At 56.6% G+C, this 15780-nt stretch overlaps 1 protein-coding gene across 1 annotated transcript; it reads left to right on the forward strand.

Annotated features, from left to right (window-relative positions):
- Window positions 1–4417: 4417 nt before the first annotated feature.
- WDR81 (WD repeat domain 81) lies at window positions 4418–15577 on the forward strand. The gene is made up of 10 exons (XM_054573313.1): window positions 4418–8324; window positions 9058–9165; window positions 9434–9624; window positions 9747–9937; window positions 10213–10378; window positions 10457–10622; window positions 11313–12002; window positions 12636–12781; window positions 13075–13254; window positions 14351–15577. The coding sequence occupies exons 1-10, from the start codon at window positions 4634–4636 to the stop codon at window positions 14669–14671; spliced, it is 5850 nt and encodes a 1949-aa protein (XP_054429288.1). The 5' UTR covers window positions 4418–4633; the 3' UTR covers window positions 14672–15577.
- Window positions 15578–15780: the final 203 nt, after the last annotated feature.

A 15780-nucleotide genomic window follows, 5' to 3' on the forward strand; every position in this document is an offset into this window, starting at 1 on the left:
CTCGTCCGCCCTCACCCCTCCCCAGACTGAACAGAAACGTGTAAACAGGGATCCTTGACTTTTCCATAAGCGCCAAATTGGGGGTGAGGATAACTGAGCTGGAAGGATTAGCCTGAAGTGTGAGATAGTTCCTTTTGTATTAAATACAGGCTCTGCCAGGTGATTGCTATGGTTCCTAGGAGCTCCAGAATTCTGAACTTCTGGTCAGAATATTGTACCTTTAAGGAAACTTCCTGCCTTCCACCCCAGTAACAGCTGATTGTTGGAAAGTGTGACCTCAGGGGACGAATCAGCTGTTACCACATCCTCTTTCCTTTTGGCCTGCCTTACTCCATCCGCTTATTCCCTCCTCCCCCACCATCAGTAGGGAGGGAAGGAAGGAGATGGAACCCCAAATATGGGGGACCTGCTTGTATGTTCTTTTCTCTCTTTCTTACTCCAGGACTGTCACCATCTGCCCCCGCTTTTTCTCCCTCCAAACTGCTGGTTAGTTCTTCAGATGTCCTGAGCTTGGAATGAGAGGTATTTCCTGTCAGCACAGTCATCTCAGACCCGCCCTCCCTGGTCTAATAAGGGAGGCCACTACTGGGGGGAGGCCCAGAGTGGAGGCTGGATGGGTGAGTGGGAGCTCCAGGAACGGGTAGTGGGGAAAGTCCAGTGAAGCTGTGGAAAATAAGCTTCCTGGGTATCAGTACCCTGCTTCCCAGGCCACCTGCCCCCTACTCCCTGCTGAAGTTGCCCTATTCCTTCCCTGACAGGGACCTCCTAAGGGGATTCTCCTGGCCCTTGGCTGCTTCAGTTTTTATACTCTTACCCTGCACAGCAAGGGAGCTAATGTGGAGCTTCCCAGGGCTGCGGGTGGAACACACTGGCCCCAGGAACCAGGGGCTTTGGCTGGGAAGTCCTACAGGAAGACCTAAGTAAATATTTTGCCCCAGCCCTGAGCTGGGAATCAGGGTCACTGCAGGACAAGCTTAGTGTGAAGTCTCAGGACTGGCTTGGCAAGGTTGGGAGAAACTGATCAGGGCCTTGGTCAAGCTTGGGAGGAAGAGAAATCTCACCAGCTGACCCATTCCCATTACCCTTAGCATAAAAGTCCCATCCCTTCCCACCCAAGGCCCTTGTAGTAGTCTCTTCTCTCTCTTTTGTTCTGCTAAGTCTCCGTCCCCTCATCCACCCTATAGGGCAGAAGCACAGGCTTTGAGTCCAGGGTTTCTCATCCTCAGCACTACTGACATTTTGGATTGGATAACTTCTTGTTGTGGGGCTGTACTGTGGGGGCCAGCACTCCTGGCCCACTAGATGCCATGGCAATCAGAAGTGTCTCTAGACATTACCAAATAGTCCCGGGGGGCCCAAATTACCCTCAATTGAGAGTCACTGGGATAGACAAACTTGGATTCAAATTCTAACTCCCATCAGCTCTGAGTCTGATAAATATACTTAACATTTCTGAGCCTCAATTTCCTCATCTACAAAACAGAAGGAATACTAAATTCATGGTTTATTGTAGGAATTAGAAAAGGATTATGTTTGAAAATACCTAGTACAGTACCAGGCCCACTGGCCCACAGTTGGTGCACTAAACATTAGCTTCCTTCAGTTTTCACCCTGCCAAATCAGCAAAGGCTAACCTCACTCACCACGGGCAGACCGCTGGGTCAGCTGCAGCCTGCCTTCCTGACTAATAAGCCATGACCTCCAGGAAACTCAACATTGACATTGGTGAAGGGGAGAGGCTAATTTGGTCCCAGATTCCCCAAAGCCCAAGGGTGCTTGGGTTGGGAATCAAGGGAAATTTGGGACTAGATCTGTTACAGAGCATTATATCTCAAGATGTGGCCTGCAGATTGCCTGCATCAGAATGACCTGGGGTGATTATTAAAAATTCAGATTCCTGGGTCTCATTCCAGACTATTAAGTCAGAAGTACATCATAAAGCTTGAAGACCACTGTTTTAAGGCTCAGATTGGGCAAGGTGTCATTGTGCCAGAAATCTTAGTGCACCAGTGCCCACCATTGAAAGGACTTTACTATTCAAGGGAAGGAAAGAATTCGGATTGGATTCCGTGTCCTGGAAATACATGTTCATTGGCAGCCAAGGTTGATCCAGCCCCGTATGATTCATTAATCCTAATCAGATCATTAATTCTCTTCTTTCCTCTCACTGTTTTTCAGATTCAGGATATTATTAGAACAGTTCAATTTATTTTAGAATGTAAGCTACCTCCAAATGTTCTGAATATTCCCTTTTATATTTTGGCATTGAAAAGACATAACTTAAGTGAAAATTAAAATGAAAAATCTGGCCCTGGCTGGGTAACTCAGTTGGTTAGAGCGTTGTTCCCATACGTCAAGGTTGCAGGTTTCATCCCTGGCCAGGGCACAAACAAAAATCAACCAATGAAAGCATAAATAATTGGAACAACGAATCAGTGTTTCTTTCTCTCCCTCTTTCTCTCTAAAAATCAATAAATAATAAATAAAGGCACTATCTCATTAAAAATAAATAAAAGAAAAAATCTTATGGAATGATTAAAAAAAAGAATTCTGAAGTAAGGTTAGTCACACCCAAGGTCATTGTTGCATTGCAATCCAAAACCACTAGAGGGCAGGGCACACACAGACTTGCAGAAAGAAAAAGTGGTGCCTGCTCAGTCTAGGTAAACTGAGAACAGAGCAAAGACCAGGTGGATCCAATTTTATTGGCACTAAGAAGCAGGCACTTTCTCCTGACCATTAAAACTCATCCTCTAGTCTCAGGCACTCAGACCAAAGTTGGGGTTGCAAGATTGTCAAGGAACACCTCTTTTCCCAGCTGGAAAAAAACAATAGGGCAAAGGCCAAGGAATATACAGAACATTGCTTTTAGAAAGAGATAGGTCTGGGTTTGAATCCTGCCTGTACCACTTCTTAGCTATGGCACCTTGGGAAAGTTACTTAAGGAAGTCATTTTCCTCATCCTAATTTCTTCTTAAAAGAGTTGTGGTGAGGATTAAACAAAACAAGTTATGCAAAGTGCTTTGCATGGTGCCTGGATCCTAATAAGTGCTTGATAAATGATGGTTGTAAGTTATTACTTATGACCAAGTCCTATGACCATATAAATCAACGGCTCCAGCTGCCCCTGCAAGAAAGAGGATACAGGTGGAATCAGATCATGGCCCAGCCATTTCTGTCTCCTCTTTAATTCGAACTTTAGTTTTTAAGTACCTTTATGGAACCCCTACACCTCTATACCAAACTACTAGGAGTGAGACTCAAAAATCAGTTAGTGGTGGCCCTGGCGGGGTAGCCACATTGCTTGGAGCCTCGGCCCCATACCCCGAGATTGCAGCTTCCATCCTCAGTCAGGGCGCATACAAAAGTTAACCAATGAATGCATAAATGAGTGGAACAACAAAAATCGATATTTCTCTCTCTCTTTCAAATCAATTTAAAAAAAAACAAAACAGCCAGTGGTTTCACTGCAGACAATGGCTTATCTGTTCTGCAAATGAGTCAGAACCGAGACCCCTTGAGGGAATCATGCAGTTTTTGTGCCAGCACTCTGGTTTTCACTCAGTATCCTGTGCTGCGCCCTCCCCGCAGCCACTGTGGCATCTGCAAGGCTCTGGCACAGCAAGCAGGCTCTGTGGCACCGCAGAGGCTGATCTTCAACAGGAAGTCTTGGGGAACATTTCCTCCCAAGAATTCCAGGCTTCTGGACCTGGGCCACTTCTCTCCCTCAGATCGCCCAGAATTGGGGGGTGGGGGGGCAGGAGGCACAAAAAAAGCTCTGTAAGAGGACTTCCAGCTGGGAGGACTCCAGGGCAGAAAGTCTGTGCGCCAGCTTCTAAGCCTCCATTCTGCCACTTGGACAAACCTCTTTGACAGCTCTTGGTTATCTCCTGTAAAATATAAATGATAATAACCGTCCTCCCTACGTGTTGTGAGGCCAAATGGAATGTTATTGATCACATGTTTTGGAAGATTAAAAAGCCCCTTATTTTGGAAGCCGGCATGGAGGCGACGAAGGGACTTTCTGTGAGAAGTCCCACCTCAGCCTCGGGTTTATCTGTAAAACCGGGCGGGGCGGTCAGCCCACCTAAAGGCTGGATCTCTGGGAAAAGCCTTCCTTGGATCTTCGTTCTGGAGAGTGCAGGAGGAAACAAGGAAGGTAGGGCAAGTTGTGAGCGGTTCAGGATCCCCCTCCTCTACACTGATCGGGCCGACTGGGTCCCCTTCCAGCCCCAGAGAAAACGAAGCCGCCACTAGCCCGGAGCAGAGCTCTAGGCCGGAGATCTAGGAGGTGGCGCGGGCGGTAGGCGGGGTCTGGCCCGCCCCTTTGAGCCACGTGCGGTTGTTTCCGTGCCGGAGCGATCACGTGAGCCCCGTCAGCTGACCAGTCACGGTGCAGCCCAGCGCTGGCACCCCTCAGCGCCCGCCCTTCCGCGTTCGGAGTGCAGGACCCTGCGGAGGGGTAAGAGCGCCCCCGCCCTCTGCTCCCCGGTCCCCAGCCCACCCCGCCGTGTCAGCCTAAGCAGCTCTCCCTCGCGCATCCCAACCCGGCCGATCTGGCACCCCTGAAGCTGACGCGAGGAGGGCCGTGGCCGACCTCAATCCCGTGTTGCCCCCAGGCAGCCAGGAGGGGATGGCCCCGGGGAGCAGGGGACGGGAAGTTGCTCTTACCTCCGAGGTCGAGGGCTGGTCCCCGCCCCCAAGTCCTGACATGTTGGAGCTGCTCCAGAGCGTGGAAAGGGACCTGAATATCGATGTCCGGCAACTGGCTCCAGCCCCCGGGGGCAACCACGTGGTGGCCCTAGTGCCCGCGCGCTGGCTGGCCAGCCTCCGCGAGCGCCGGCCCCCGGGACCCTGCCCCCGGGCCGAGGGCCTGAGCGAAGCGGAAGTCAGGACTCTTCTGCAACGATCAGTGCAGCGGCTGCCTCCAGGCTGGACGCGAGTAGAGGTGCATGGGCTGCGGAAACGGAGGCTGTCCTACCCGCTGAGCGGCGGCCTGCCCTTTGAGGAGGGGTCCTGCAGCCCTGAGACCCTCAATCGCTTCATGAAGGACGTGGCTGCCCAGAATTATCGCAATCTGTGGCGGCATGCATATCATACTTATGGGGAACCCTATAGTCACAGCCCTGCTCCCTCAGCTGTGCCTGCCCTGGACTCAATAAGACAAGCTCTACAGAGGGTCTATGGTTGCTCCTTCATGCCAGTGGGTGACACTACCCATTGCCCATCATATGCCAGAGATGGCCCCTGCCCTTCTCGGGGCACCCCAGCCTGTCCCAGTCTTTTGAGAGCTGAGGCCCTGCTGGAGTCGCTGGATATGCTGTATGTGGTGCACCCTTATGTGCAGTTCACCCTGCATGATGTAGTCACTTTCAGCCCTGCCAAGCTGACCAACAGCCAAGCCAAGGTGCTCTTCATTCTTTTCCGTGTGTTAAGGGCCATGGATGCCTGTCACCACCATGGATTGGCCTGTGGGGCCTTATCTTTGCACCATATCGCTGTGGATGAGAAACTTTGCAGCGAGCTCCGGCTGGACTTGAGTGCCTATGAGAAAGTGGAGGAGGATGAGAATGAGGAGACTCCTGTATCAAGGGGGGGCCGGACAGGCACTGATTGTAAAGAGGACGGAGGAGGAGGAGGACCTGAGTGTCCTACCTGCCAGGAGGAACTTAGGGGCCTTGTGCTAGACTGGGTCCATGGCCGCATCAGCAACTTCCACTACCTCATGCACCTGAATCGGTTGGCAGGTCGGCGGCAGGGGGATCCCAACTACCACCCAGTGTTGCCCTGGGTGGTGGACTTCACCATACCCCACGGGCGCTTCCGAGACCTGCGCAAGTCCAAGTTCCGCCTCAACAAGGGGGATAAGCAACTGGACTTCACATATGAGATGACGCGGCAGGCGTTTGTAGCAGGTGGTGCAGGTGGCGGGGAGCCACCTCATGTTCCTCATCACATCTCAGATGTGCTCTCTGACATCACATACTATGTGTACAAGGCTCGGCGCACACCCCGGTCAGTGCTTTGTGGACATGTTCGGGCCCAGTGGGAGCCCCATGAGTACCCTGCCAGCATGGAGCGTATGCAGAGCTGGACACCCGACGAGTGTATCCCTGAATTTTACACTGATCCCTCTATCTTCTGCTCCATTCACCCTGACATGCCTGACCTGGATGTGCCAGCCTGGTGTGGCTCCAGCCAGGAGTTTGTGGCTGCCCACCAGGTGCTGCTGGAGAGCCGTGAGGTGTCCCAGGACCTGCACCACTGGATCGACCTCACTTTTGGCTATAAACTCCAGGGCAAGGAAGCTGTAAAGGAGAAGAATGTGTGTCTGCACCTGGTGGACGCCCACACACACCTGGCCAACTATGGCGTGGTGCAGCTCTTCGATCAGCCACACCCCCAGCGCCTGGCTGGGACTGCCGCCCTTGCTCCCGAGCCCCCACTCATCCCTAGGCTGTTGTTCCAGACCATCCAGGAGAGCACAGGCCGAGAGGACTTCCCAGGACAGCTTACGAATGGGGTGGGCAGACTAGTTTTGGAGGCCACTCCCTGTGAGGCTGGCTGGGCCAGAGACAGGCCTGTGGCAGGGGAAGATGACTTGGAGCAGGCCACAGAGGCTCTGGATTCCATCTCCCTCTCTGGGAAAGCAGGTGACCAGCTGGGTCCCTCCTCCTCCTCCTCCTCTAATCAAGCTGCCTCAGGCCTCCTGTCTTTTTCAGTGGCCTCAGCCTCCCGACCGGGGCGCAGGAACAAAGCTGCTGGGGCAGACCCTGGAGAAGGTGAGGAAGGGAAGATCCTTCTTCCGGAGGGCTTCAATCCCGTACAGGCTCTGGAAGAGCTGGAGAAACTCGGCAACTTTCTGACCAAAGGCTTAGGGGGCCAGTTGGAGGTGCTTGAGCAGCCCCAGGTCCAGCCAGCTGTGCAGCTGCGGGACTTCTTCCATCGGGACATGCAGGCGCTGGGTATCCTGTTGGCTGAGATGGTGTTTGCCACCAGGGTCCGAACGCTGCAGCCTGATGTGCCTTTGTGGGTACGCTTCGAGGCTGTTCGGGGGCTCTGCACACGCCATTCCAAGGAGGTCCCTGTGTCTCTACAGCCCGTGCTGGACATGCTTCTGCAGCTGAGAGGACCCGAAGGCCCCATGGTAGCCAGGAGGGACAAGATGGGCCCACTGTTTGAGTACAGGCCTGTCTCCCAAGGGTTGCCCCCACCCTGCCCGGCCCAGCTCCTCAGCCCCTTCAGCTCCGTGGTTCCCTTCCCGCCATACTTCCCAGCACTGCACAAGTTCATCCTCCTCTACCAGGCAAGGCGCGTGGAGGATGAGGCTCAGGGGCGAGAGCTGGTCTTTGCTCTGTGGCAGCAACTGGGTGCAGTGCTGAGCGACATCACCCCCGAGGGCCTGGAGATCCTGCTGCCCTTCGTGCTGTCACTCATGTCTGAGGAGCACACGGCTGTGTATACGGCCTGGTACCTGTTTGAACCTGTTGCCAAGGCACTGGGCCCCAAAAATGCTAATAAGTACCTTCTGAAGCCTCTCATTGGTGCCTACGAGAGCCCCTGCAGGCTCCACGGCCGCTTCTACCTGTACACTGACTGCTTTGTGGCCCAGCTTATAGTGCGGCTGGGCCTGCAAGCCTTCCTCGTCCACCTGCTGCCCCATGTCCTGCAGGTGCTGGCTGGTGTGGAGGCCTCCCAGGAGGAAAGCAAGGGCCTGGCAGGGGCTGCCGAGGACGAGGAGAGCGAGCTCCCAGGGGCCAGGCCCAGCTCCTGTGCCTTCGGGGAGGAGATTCAGATGGATGGGGAGCCTGCTGCTTCCTCGGGTCTGGGGCTCCCAGATTATACATCTGGCGTCAGCTTCCATGACCAGGCCGACCTCTCTGAGACAGAGGACTTCCAAGCTGGGCTCTACGTGGCTGAGTCCCCACAGCCCCAGGAGCCTGAGGCTGTGAGCCTGGGCCAGCTGAGTGACAAGAGCAGCACCAGTGAGACCTCCCTGGGGGAGGACCGGGCTGCAGATGAGGGGGGCGCCCCTATGGACAAGAGCAGCCTCAGGTCAGGTGACAGCAGCCAGGACCTGAAGCAAAGTGAAGGCGAAGAGGAGGAAGAGGAGGAAGAAGAAGGCTGCGTGGTTTTGGAGGAAGAGGAGGAGCAGGAGGAGGAGGGAGAGCAAGATGAAGTCACTGGGACATCTGAGCTCACTCTCTCCAACACGGTGCTGTCCATGGATACAGTGGTAGCCGGCAGCGGTGGGACACACGGGGAGGAGGAAGAGGAGCCACTGAACGAGCAGTCAGAGGGCCAAGAGCAGAAGATCCTTCTTGGTAAGTATTTAGGCCTGAGGTGTAGGTCGAACAGTCATCTGGTTTTCACTCTACATTTGCTGAGCATCTACTCCATGCCAAGCAGTGGATCGAGTAGATCCACAGCAGCATAGATATGGGCCTGCCCCCCGGGAGCTCACATCTAACAGAGGAGATGCCCTATTGTGGACAATCTTTTCTAAGTGCAAGTTATGGTAGTGCTATAAAGTACATGGCTGGGTGCTAGGAGGGAATACAAAATGGGGCTTAGATCTCATTTTTGTGGGTCAGAGAAGACTTCCTGAAAGTAGGGCCAGTTGACGTTCAATGAGGAGGAGGCAGCTAGGCAAAAGTATCAGGGTCTGCAGGGGGAAGAGCATTCTATGCATAGGGGACAGCTTGTGCAAAGCCGGGAGGCAGTCCTGGATCCACTAAAGAATCAGTGAAAGCCAGCATGGTTAGAGCGTGGAGGCAAGAGGAGGGAGCAGAGGCCAGAGGGGGCGGCAGCCAGCGCGCAGCCAGGGCCTCATTTATGAGCTGGAGAAGATTCACTGGAAGGGCAACCTGGAGCATCTCCAAAGCGAGTCCCTCAGGCCACCTCCACTCCACATCACGGTGTGGGGTGTCCAGGCTCAGGCGGGCTCCTTGGCAGAGCTGCGGCCAGAGTTGGCTGGGTGGGGTGCCGCAGGGTGGAGTGGGAGGAGCGGCGAGCCACCGTTATCTGATGAGCTCAGGGCCTGCTCCTGCCCTGCAGACACAGCCTGCAAGATGGTCCGCTGGCTGTCCGCCAAGCTTGGCCCAACGGTGGCCTCTCGCCACGTGGCTCGCAACCTGCTCCGCCTGCTGACGTCATGTTATGTGGGTAAGGCCCGTGGTCACTGCTGGAGATGAAGCTTCTCCCAGGCGCCCCGCCCGTCTTCAGCCCCTTCTAGGGGATCCTTCCCACTCCCACTGCAGTCCCCCCTGCCCTGCCAGGTCCTTGGTCCCGGTCTGTAAGCTCCTCCCTTCCTTAGGGGGGGCATGGGGCACACCCCGGGCTAGAGTACGTGGGAGCGGCTGCCACAGACCCTGGAATGCCGCCTGCCCTCTCCCTCCGCTGGCACCCAAGGCTCCTGGCCTGCCTTTGGCAGGGTCCGCTCGGCAGCAGTTCACGGCGAGCAGTGGTGAGAGCCCCCCGCTGAGTGCCGGCAACATCTATCAGAAGAGACCGGTCCTGGGTGACAGAGTGTCGGGGCCCGTGCTCAGCTGCCTCCTCCACATCGCGCATCTGTACGGGGAGCCCGTCCTCACCTACCAGTACCTGCCCTACATCAGCTACCTGGTTAGTGCTGACTTGGCAGGCTGGGGACAGCGGGTCTGGGGAGCCGAAGGGATGGCCGGGATTTCTGGGGGTTCCTGGGGGTCTCTGAGGCAACCTGGCCCTCATCAACTCTGTGGCTCTAGGTGGCCCCAGGTAGCACGTCCAGCCCCGGCCGACTGAACAGCCGTAAGGAGGCAGGGCTGCTGGCAGCGGTGACTCTGACCCAGAAGATCATTGTGTACCTCTCAGACACCACCCTCATGGACATCCTGCCCCGTATCAGCCACGAGGTCTTGCTGCCTGTGCTCAGCTTCCTCACGTCCCTCGTCACAGGGTAGGCCCCTGCACCCCCCTGTGGGGGGTGCAGCCCTGCTGAGGGGGCTATGGAGGTGGGGCTGGGAAGCTTGGGGGAAAGTCCAGGGACACTGGGCTGTATGTCTTGGTTCTGATCCTAGCTGTGCGACTCTGAGCAAGCCACACCTTTCTTTGCCTCAGTTTCCTCACCTGGTTTGGACCCATTGGTCTTGTAGCTCCTTTCACTTACAGCTTTTGATAGACTCTGGGCAAGTTCCCCAGTCTGGGAGGCTGGCGCTTATGAGCTCTTTCCAGGTTCCCAAGTGGAGCCCAGGCCCGGACTGTCCTGTGTATGAAAACCATCAGTCTCATCGCTCTCATCTGCCTGCGCATCGGACAGGAGATGGTCCAGCAGCACCTGAGCGAGCCCGTGGCCACCTTCTTTCAAGTCTTTTCTCAGCTGCATGAGCTTCGGCACCAGGTGGGTAGACCTGCATGGCTGGGGTGAACTGGGCCAGGGCCGTGGACTCCGCTGACTCCCTGGGCTTCCTTCCCCCAGGATCTGAGGCTGGATCCCGTGGGCCGCAGTGAGGGCCCGCTGCTGGAGGTGGCCTTCTCTGATGGGCAGCAGCGGCTGGTGGACCCCACCCTGCTGGATGAGCTGCAGAAGGTGTTCACCTTGGAGATGGCATATACAATCTACGTGCCCTTCTCCTGCCTTTTGGGTACTGCTCCCTCATGTTCCCTCACATAAGCTCCGTGTCTGCGTCTCTTCCCCTGGGAGGGCGCCACACTCTCCCTGCGCTCAGAGTCAGTTGTGGGTGTTAAGCAGTTTTCTGGGTCAGAGCAAAGGAATTTGGCCTCAATCCTTGAGTCCCAAGGTGACGTAATAACAGGGACTTAGTATTCGCCAGTAAGGAGGCTCAGGAGTGGCCTGGCGTCTCCCTGCAGAACGCAGGAGAGTCAGGCTGACGTACTGACGTCTCTAGGAGCTGCCTGACAGGAATGAGCAGCCCACTGTTTACGTGGCTTCCTGTATGGTATAGGCCAGACGCTGCGCCCAGTGCTGACAGGTGTCATCTCCCTGAATGGGATGCACGCCTGTGATCAGATAAGTTGTCACCCCTCCACTGAAATCTAAGCCCTGGGAGCGAGAGCATGACCTGTGTTGTTCACTCTTTTGATGCCCTGCATGGGATGCCCAGCACATACAGAAGATGCTCACATGTACGTAGTGAATGAATGAATCCACGTTTTCCCGGGGAACAAACTGAGGCTCAGAAATGAAGAATCACTTGATGAGAGTTGCAGAACTAGTACCTGTCCTGTCTTCTGTGGTTCTCCAGCCCTTGGGTGGGTGGTGGCAGCCACCTGTTACTTTTCCTAATCTTAGGACCATTTCCACTTCAATCCAGGTGACATCATCCAGAAAATCATCCCTAACCACGAGCTCGTGGGAGAGCTGGCGGGGCTATATTTGGAGAGCATCAGCCCAAACAGCCGCAGCCCTGCCAGTGTGGAGCCCAATGTGCCCAGCACTGGCCTTGAGTCAGACCCCCAGGGTGGGGGCTGCCCCCAGGATGACGGCCACTCGGGGACCTTTGGGAGTGTCCTAGTTGGGAACCGCATCCAGATCCCCAGTGACTCTCAGCCTGAGAGCCCCGGCCCCCTGGGCCCCATCTCTGGAGTCAGCAGCGGGGGCCTTGGCCACGAAGGCGAGGAGAATGCACTGAAGCTGGAGCTGCCTCGGAGTGCGCATGTGCTGAGCGGGAACTGGCTGGCGTACTGGCAGTACGAGATCGGTGTGAGCCAGCAGGACGCCCATTTTCACTTCCACCAGATCCGCCTGCAGAGCTTCCCGGGCCACTCGGGGGCTGTTAAGTGTGTGGCACCCCTGAGCAGTGAGGACTTCTTCCTGAGTGGCAGCAAGGACCGCACTGTGCGCCTCTGGCCACTCTACAACTCTGGGGATGGCACCAGTGAGACAGCCCCACGCCTCATCTATGCCCAGCACCGCAAGAGTGTCTTTTTTGTGGGCCAGCTTGAGGCCCCACAGTATGTTGTGAGCTGCGATGGGGCTGTGCACGTCTGGGACCCCTTCACAGGTGGGTGGGCCCAGATGAGGCCTGATCTGTTCCTGGCACCCTGTCCCCACCTAGGCCTCTGGGAATGGAGCCCGAGGGTGGGGTGGTTGGGGTGTAATTGTGTGTGTGTGGTTTTGGCTGACCCAGTGAGGCCACATGGAGGAGAAGTTAGGACTTAGAAGCCATTAAACCTCAGTTTGAGTTGGCCCCTGACCACTTATTGCTGAGTGACTTTGAGCAAGTCACTTCACTGATGGAGACCTCAGTTTTTCCATCGGTAAAATGGGAATCAGAACAAAATAGTTGCACTTAACACAGAGGTTTGGCTTAAAAGTTAGCATGTGGTATGTGTTCGGTAAATGGTTGCTCGATTACTTTTTGGCCAAGAAATGAAGTTAAAAAGGAGGGGGTAGAATAGCATTGAGGTAGGCAGGGGAACACTCAGTCAGGGGGTGTTTTGTGAAGAAAGAGGTTGCTTTGGGGATGAGAGGCTGGCCTGGCCATGAAATCAGGTGGGAGGGTCAAGAATCAGCATTTTCTCAGATCCCATGGGATATGGGGGGCAGGTAGGGGGTAGTTCGGGGGGAATAGCAGGAGTCGGGGCCCTTTCGTCAGCGGCTGGGACCCCAAATCCACTGTGCCTTTCCTTTCCAGGGAAGACCCTTCGCACGGTGGAGCCGTCGGACAGCCGGGTACCCCTGACCGCTGTGGCCGTCATGCCCGCTCCCCATGCCAGCATCTCCATGGCCAGCTCGGACTCAACCCTGCGCTTCGTGGACTGCAGGAAGCCTGGCCTGCAGGTCAGCGGTGTCTGTTCCCTGAGCCTAGCCCGGGCGTCTGGCAGCAGGGAGAGATCCTGAAGAGAGAGGGCCAGGGCGTAGTTTCTCTTTGAAGACAGGCGACCAACAGCAACAAACCCTGAGGGGAGGAGGAGGTGGGACTGTGGCCCGTGATGTGAGGAACTCTTCCCCTTGATTAGGGGACAGAAACTCAGGCCTTCCAGCTGTGTGGGGCTTGCAGGGTGAGCAGGGCCTCAGGGAGAAGCGGGTTGGGGCGGGCGGTGGCACCTCAACTTGTCCCCCTCTGCCTGCAGCATGAGTTCCGCCTGGGTGGCGGGCTGAACCCTGGGCTCGTCCGCTCCCTGGCCGTCAGTCCCAGTGGCCGCAGCGTTGTGGCCGGCTTCTCCTCGGGCTTCATGGTGCTCCTGGACACCCGTACGGGCCTGGTTCTACGCGGCTGGCCTGCCCATGAAGGGGACATCCTGCAGATCAAGGTGACAGACCAGGGCCCCTTCCCCACCTCATTGTCCTGGGCCCCCACCTCTCTTTAGGCCCCTCCCAGGACAGGCTCAACCTCATCTCCCTGGTATCTGCCAAAGGACAGGTGTAAGGGAGGGTCAGGAGCCAGCTTCACTGCGGGGGCCTTAGCAGGAGGCAGGCCGTGGGGGCGGGCACTGGGGCCGAGCTGACCCTGCTGCTCCCAGGAGATGTTCTAATGAGTAACCCTTGTCCATATTTGTCTTGCTTGGAGGATCAGGGGTCGGGTCCTGTCCGTGACCCAATTTAGGTTAAATAAAGCTCAGCTGGGAGGCTGTTTACTGCCCCCAGACCACTGGGCAGAGTCCATGCCCCCTGCCTGGCTGCCCAGGTGGGGGCAGGGGCAGGCTGGGCATGGGGATCCTGCCCCCAGCCTCTGCCCCGCCCCATTCTCAGTCACAGACCTCGGGAAGTTGCTCAGGCGGGCACAGGGCAGGAGGCACGGGGCTGCTTGTGGGAGGATTTCCCAGGCAGCTGGGGTTCCCTCCCCATCCTCAGCAGGATGCCTGGCCAGGGCACATGCACTGACGCCGCTGGGCACAGGCTGCCCCGGCTCCCTCCAGCGGCCCCCACCAGGAGACCCTGGGCTGGAGATGCCTCTAAATTCTGCCTTTCCAATCCAGACTTTTCAGGAGGGCTCTGGGGTCAGCCTGGGTGTTAATCCGGGCTCTGCCACGTACTAGCTCTGTGATGTTGGTATGGTTACTTTCCTGAGCCTTAATTTTTCTCTGTAAAGTGGGAACAGTGACAGCATAGAGTTGTTACAAAGATTAAAGGTGGTGATACGGCATGCCTAACACAATGACTGAACGTAGTGAGTGCTCAAACTAGAGTGTGGTGAGTAGGTTAGTGACCTTTTAATGTATTCATATTAACTAACATTAACATAATATGGGAGGGTGGCAGCCTGTCAACTGCTCAGGACACCTTGTCTCCCTGGGAGACACTGGGAGATACTGTGGGAAGCACTTTGGGAGGAAGTGGGAAGGCCCCAGGCCTTGGTGGGCACACGGGAGGCCCAGGCCCCGCTGAGGCTCTCCTCTCCCTGAGCAGGCCGCGGAGGGCAGCGTCCTGGTCAGCTCCTCCTCTGACCACTCCTTGACCGTCTGGAAGGAGCTGGAGCAGAAGCCCACACACCACTACAAGTCAGCATCCGACCCCATTCACACCTTCGACCTGTATGGCAGCGAGGTTATCACTGGCACCGTGGCCAACAAGATCGGGGTGTGCTCCCTGCTTGAGCCGCCCTCCCAGGCCACCACCAAGCTCAGCTCCGAGAACTTCCGTGGCACGCTCACCAGCCTGGCCTTGCTGCCCACCAAACGCCACCTCCTGCTGGGCTCAGACAATGGGGTCATTCGCCTCCTGGCATAGGCTGAGGTGGGATCCGGCCAGGCCTGGCTACGCAGACATCCTCTGGGAGTCCAGCCCTCACCCTTGTTTCCCCGGCAACCCTCTCCACGCAGGCCCCATGCCCGTGTGCCCCATGGCCTGCCAGCTTCGGCAGAGTGGGAGTCTGGGCTCCTGAACCCCCAGAGCCACCCAGGCTGTCAGTAGGGATCTCATTTATGGCTTGGGGAGACGCTGCTCCTAATTGGCAGAAAGCAAGAGGCGGAGCTGGGAAAGCATCGCGCCCCTTCTTTTCCTAGCTGTGTCCTCTGGGTCCACATGGGGACAGGGAGGCTCCAGAAGGGGAAGGGAGACTGGTCCTACCCACCCAGTTTCCAGCAAAGACACCCTGCCCCCCCCCCCCCCGCTGAGCTCTCTGCCCCTTTCCCGCAAGGACAGGGAAGCTGCCCCAGTCCAGGACCTCGTGGTGCTTGGGCTCCAGCCTCTGAGGAGGGCTGGCCATGGTCCAGGAGGTAGGGGCCTTGGGCTGGGGTTTCAGTGTCCCCCCAGCCAGGCCCTGCCCAGTGTGGGACCAGTAGGACAAGAAAGAGTTCAGGACCAGGGAAAGGAAGGTGGATTGGGCTGGCTGGTGCCTGCCAGGGGTGACTCCATGCCTTGCCTGCCTACCCCAACCACAGCGTTTGTGCCTTGAGCTGAGGAGGCAGACCCTGAGCCCAGAACCCCTGAGGCCGGTGGGGTGGGGTCCAAGACCCTGAGAGAAGGGACAAGAAGAGTTCCATCTCTGCATCTCAGGTCTCTCCCAGGGGACAGGAAGACCCTGGTGTCCCTGGGTCCTCACATTCTGGAGCAGAGATGAGGTCTGGGACTGGGCCCCTGCTGCCTTCTCACGATTTGCAATAGATGTAAATATGACCAATAAATCCTTTGGAAGAGCCATGGAACTGTGTGAAGCTTTTTTTGACAGTGGTGTCAGGTGGGGAAAGGTTCAGACCCCACAGCTTGCAGGGCGGGGGGAGTCAGGCAGGAGCAGGGAGGCAGCCTGATCATTGTTCTTCAGGCAGCACGGGGCACAGGGCTTCTGATTGGTGCAGCCCCATGTCCTGGGAGGGCTCCCAGGACACTCGCCCCCGGGG

The sequence above is a fragment of the Pteronotus mesoamericanus genome, unplaced genomic scaffold, assembly GCF_021234165.1.
Source record: "Pteronotus mesoamericanus isolate MK-2021 breed Mesoamerican mustached bat unplaced genomic scaffold, CSHL_Meso_final contig_246, whole genome shotgun sequence".
Classification (NCBI taxonomy): Eukaryota; Metazoa; Chordata; class Mammalia; order Chiroptera; family Mormoopidae; genus Pteronotus; species Pteronotus mesoamericanus.